The 5,083-nt window shown below is 56.0% G+C and overlaps 1 protein-coding gene across 3 annotated transcripts in view; it reads left to right on the top strand.

Annotated features, from left to right (window-relative positions):
* SLC22A8 (solute carrier family 22 (organic anion transporter), member 8) overlaps positions 1 to 3,813 on the top strand; it is a 20,489-nt gene extending 16,676 nt beyond the window's left edge. For all 3 annotated transcript variants that reach the window (XM_012665322.1, XM_012665323.1, XM_012665324.1), the window contains 6 exons: positions 865 to 988; positions 1,202 to 1,317; positions 2,209 to 2,423; positions 3,107 to 3,215; positions 3,372 to 3,575; positions 3,664 to 3,813. In XM_012665322.1, coding sequence (XP_012520776.1) covers positions 865 to 988; positions 1,202 to 1,317; positions 2,209 to 2,423; positions 3,107 to 3,215; positions 3,372 to 3,575; positions 3,664 to 3,763 — 868 coding nt within the window. In that variant the 3' untranslated portion in view covers positions 3,764 to 3,813. The remainder of the gene's footprint in view (positions 1 to 864; positions 989 to 1,201; positions 1,318 to 2,208; positions 2,424 to 3,106; positions 3,216 to 3,371; positions 3,576 to 3,663) is intronic.
* Positions 3,814 to 5,083: the final 1,270 nt, after the last annotated feature.

Here is a 5,083-nt window from a genome sequence, read left to right as displayed (position 1 = left end):
GCCTCAAGAATTTTCTAGGTAAAATGGAGACAATGTTGCCTGTCACCCAGAGTTTCATGGGCCTGGTACACAGGAAGGCTCATTAACTGGAAGCCGTTGCTGTCATTATTCTCAGGAGTCCAGGCCCTGGCCATGGTATTTGAGAGGACATCCCTGGTAATCTTGGTGACGGCAGGCTCAGAAGACTGTCAAGGGAGGAGGGGGGATAGTGACAGGCCAGGAAGCCACCACTATCAGCTGGGGGCAGTGGTCTGAGGCCAGGTGACCAGTGTCCACTCCCTGAGGGCTCACTTGCCAATCCCAAGATCCCACCCCCGTGCTGTGACCACACCCCTGCCCCCAGCAGAGTTAGTCCTATGCAGGGAGAATCGAAGGGCCCTGAAACCCATTCCCTGGGCCACAGCCCTCACCTTAGCCTCCAGCCGCCTCTGGAGCTGCCCCAGGACTGTGGCCCTGCCCTTCTCCTCCAGGGGGACTAGGAATACAGCCCAAGGAAGGCTGGGAAGTGGATGTGCAGGACCCTCCAGCTGTCCAGCCTTGAACATGCTGTCCTCTCCCCAGGCCCCACCTGCCTCAGCCTAGAGCCTGGGGCTTTTAGCTAAGGAAGACGCCCAACAATAACAAGCAGCCCAGGTGGGAGGCAGAGGAAAGGCTCCTCTGGAAGGGGAAGAAGAGAAATCTGAAATTCATGCTGGCTGCAGGCAGCCCAGGTGCAAACTTTGGTCAGGTTTAAATTCCATGAGCAGAAGGCAGCTCGGGTTTCTGGACCTCCTGCCCCTTGGCCCTGGCTGTCGATGTTCTTCCAGCTTCTCAAAAGGGGTTCTGGAGTGGGGGGAGCCACTGTGAGTGGACTCTGGCCCCCAGGTGGACACCAGAGTCCATACGCTGGCTGGTCCTGTCTGGAAAGTCCTCGAAGGCCCTGAAGATACTCCGGCGGGTGGCTGCCTACAATGGCAAGAAGGAAGAGGGACAAAAGCTCAGCTTGGAGGTAGGGACTGATAGGGACTGCAGTCTGGGGGCAGGACCCCTCTGCTCCACTCTGGGCCTGGCCCCTCCCCTCCTCTGTTTCCCCTGCTCACGGCCTATACCACATCTCTCCCCTAAGCCGGCTCCTCTAGAGCACCAGGCCTGCACCCTCCCTCTCTTCTTCCTGCCCACCAACTGGTCACTAATGGCACCCTTCTCCCTCCTCTGCCCCAAGGAGCTCAAACACAACCTGCAGAAGGAGATGTCCTTGGCCAAGGCCAAGTACAGTGCAAGTGATCTGTTCCGGACACCCATCCTGCGCCGCGTGACCTTCTGTCTTTCCCTGGCCTGGTAACCCACCACCCCTCCTTGCCCGTACCCTGCCAGGGCGGGGTGCTGAACAAGGCCTCCGGCAGGCTCACCACAGGGCAAGCCTTAGGGCATCTGCCAGAGACGTCACAGAATCCCCTCTCCTGGGCCACCACAGCCCAGCCCCACACCCAGGTCCAGCCATTGGGCTCCCAATGGGCTCCCCCTGGGCTCCCAATCCCCTGCCCACAGAGCAAATGGTCCAGACCCCTTCACCAGCCCACACCCCTGCCCTGCAGTTTCCCCATGCTCTCTCTGCCACTGCCCCCCTGTGGTCCAGCTCTCCCCTCTGGAACCCCCTAGAGCAAGGCTGGCCTGCTGGGCTTCAGAGTTGAAGACAGAAATTATGCTTCTTGCGAGTTTTCTCTTCTGTCTGACATTCTACAGCTCCCTCAAAGCCCTTTCCGTGATCTAGCTCTGAGTCCCTTCTCCATCCTGGCCATCCCCATACAAACGGGATCCAGTGTGTCCAGGAACCCTTGAAAGAGGATCCCATGGTTCTGAGAGGGAAGGGAGGAATAACTGGCCCGCGTGCACGGCTCAGCATTCACCTCCCCTGTGTGGATGCTAAACCACTCCCCGGCCAAGAGATCACATGCTGCCTCCTTTGGTCTCTGGAGTTCCCTCCAGTCTTGATTCCTAGAGTCAGTTATGGGCACCGTTGCCAGCACATCATGGGCTGTGCCCACATCAGACGTGGCCCATCAATCCCAGCACTTCCTCACTGAGCCCAAACAGGATCTCAGGAACCTCAAAACAGCACTCAGGCAGCCCCTGCCATCAGTTGCATTTGGCACAAGAAATGAAACTGTTCATCATCTTGGTGACCCAGTGACCAGGGTGGGTACTAACCAATCCCTCTCTGCCCCTCAGGTTTGCCACCGGTTTTGCCTACTATAGTTTGGCTATGGGTGTGGAAGAATTTGGAGTCAACCTCTACGTCCTCCAGATCATCTTTGGTGGGGTCGATGTCCCAGCCAAGTTCATCACCATCCTGTCCTTAAGCTACATGGGTCGGCACACCACTGAAGCCGCCTGCCTGCTCCTGGCGGGAGGGGCCATCTTGGCTCTTACCTTGGTGCCCTTGGGTGAGAGGCTGGGGCTACTCCAGAACCCTCTGGAAGAGCTGCCACAAGCCAGAAAGCGGGGTACCAGGGTTTTCGGTTCAGCTGGCTCTGCTTCTAATTCACCGTGTTACCTTGAGCAGGTCCCTGTACTCTCTTGGGCTCAGGTCTGTCATCTAGAAAATAACTTAATTGGGCTAGATGACATCAAAGTTCCTTTCCAGATCTGACTTAACTGGGCAAAGTATGGTGGAGTCTGAACAGTGTGACGAATTGCTTGGGGACTGGACATGTCCTGGGTGTCATTACTGCAGAGGACAAGCTGAGATGTGGAAACAACAGAGCCCAGTGCTCAAGGAAGACCCCATAACTACTCCACCATGACCTTGGAGCACTTTTATTTTCTATAGATGTTTGTTGGTTGATACACCTACATCCTTCCAAAGGAGCTTGAGGTATTTTAGGACAAGAATATATATAACAAAATGTAAATGGGAACAGGGAATCAGAGCCCGGAGAAAACACAAACACAGCAGGACACAAGCATGGAAAGCATTAAGAATAGCAGAGGGGCTATTACTCATCTTTAGGTTTGGATCTGAGCAACCTGGCAGCCAAAGCAAAAAGGGAGACAAGGTCTGCTAAGGAGTGAGAACACTCAGGTGCTCTGGAACTCCAAGATCCACCACATTTTCTTCCCTCTGTAGACATGCAGACCCTGAGGACAGTCATAGCTGTGTTTGGAAAGGGATGCCTGTCCAGCTCCTTCAGCTGCCTTTTCCTCTACACAAGTGAACTATACCCTACGGTCATCCGGTAGGTGCTGGACCTGGGGATGGGCCCACCCAGAGGACACAGGGTCAGGTGGGACTGTGGCATCCTCCTGCCCCATGCCCCCTGCCCAGGGGTCCCAGAGCCAGCCTTTATGAACCCTACACACAGGCTGCCAATCCCTGCTCTGAACCCTCCCAGGCAAACAGGTATGGGTGCAAGTAACATGTGGACCCGTGTTGGAAGCATGTTGGCCCCACTGGTGAAAATCACGGGTGAGGTGCAGCCCTTCATCCCCAATGTCATCTATGGGATCGCCGCCCTCCTGGGGGGCAGTGCTGCCCTCTTCCTGCCTGAGACGCTTGATCGGCCCTTGCCAGAGACTATCGAAGACTTACAAAAATGGTCAGTCTCCTACCTCTGGCCCCCATCAGTGCTCCTCCCTGGGAAAGCAGGTCTAGGCCCAGGACTTTCTTGAGCTCTCTATCCCTAGGTCCCTGCAGGCAAAGGAGCCAAAGCAGGAGCCAGAAGCAGAAAAGGCATCCCAGATGATCCCTCTGCAGCCTTATGGACCAGGCCTGGGCTCCAGCTGAAGACAACAGAACCCCCTTTCCCTGCCCTCCAGAGACTAATCCCAGCCAAGGCCCTGCCTGCCTCTGAGCTCCTTGAGCACCTTGGAGGTTGGAGCAGAGGATCCTGGAGAGGTCCATCCACCCAGGACAAAGCCTTCTGAGAGCCTGGTGAAGGCATCTCTGCTATCACCACCACAGTCCCCAGCCCGACCCTGGCCAGTTTAAAGGGTCAGCCATAGACCTTCCCATACCCAGCCCTGTCCTCAACCTCCCTGCAACCCAGGCCCTGCCAATCTCTTTGTCCAGCCCTTCCCTACTGGCCACCTTCCCCCATTGTCCCAGACCTCTTTCCCTGAGGTCTTCTGAGGTCTCCTGGCTCAGTCCTAACAAGATTAAGTCCTAACAAGACAACAAGCCCTCCTCTTCTTGCCTTCCACCCTTTTCTTCAATGGGAGGTTTCAATAAACGGCAATAAGAACTCAAGCCATGATGCTCAGGGATGGAGGTGGAGATGGGGGGCAGCCACCACGTGGACATGTGAGCATCCACATCCGCCCGCCCTTACTTGCATGTACATACAGGCCTGTGTATGGGTACATGGGTGCATGCAAGCTGGACTGATGTGAACATGTGCATGCATGTTGAATGCCCTCAAGGGTGTGTACAGCAGGCCTGTGCATGGAAACACCATGTGTGTGTCCCAGCATGCATGTGAACAGAGGATGGACCAAGCCCAGAGTGGCTACAGACAGAAGCCAGTGTTCCTCCTATCCTGATTCTCCTCCCCTGCCTGCCCCAAATCTCTGATCCGTGTCCCAGGCCCAAGCCCAGCAGATGGTTTTGTCTCCTCTTTAACCGAGAAACCTGCAGCCATAGCTGAAGGCTGTCAATGTATGCAGCCATGTCCCTGGTTCCCTCTGGCCACGGCAGAAGGTCCAGTCCTCCCACGGGGCTCTGCCTCCAGCCTGTCCCACCAGTGCCATCCCTTTCCCCTTGGGTCTGTGCCATTCCCTCTCTCCTGGCTCCTTCCCATCACCAGGTAAACAAGCTCGGTCCTCTCCCATCTTAACAAAAAGCAAAAACAAATTTAAAAACCCTCCCTAGATGCCGTATCTCCTTCCAGGGGCCACATTGGTTCTTTCTCCCCTTTGAAGCCAAACTTCATAAAGAAGCTGTCTGCCCCCTGCATCGACTTTATAGCCTCATACCTCTCCTCACTGTGCTCTGCCTTCCACCCCTCCCTCCCTGGAACTGTTCACCACGGACGGACGGACGTTCCTCAGCTCCCTGTGCCTGCCGGTCCACGGAGGCTCACTCTGCCTCTCGGCAGCTTTGGCCCCA

This window comes from Propithecus coquereli, unplaced genomic scaffold (assembly GCF_000956105.1).
Source record: "Propithecus coquereli isolate 6110/MARCELLA unplaced genomic scaffold, Pcoq_1.0 Scaffold120, whole genome shotgun sequence".
NCBI lineage: Eukaryota > Metazoa > Chordata > Mammalia > Primates > Indriidae > Propithecus > Propithecus coquereli.
The sequence above is the reverse complement of the archived record's forward strand: the minus strand, read 5'-3'. Positions and strand labels throughout refer to the sequence as shown.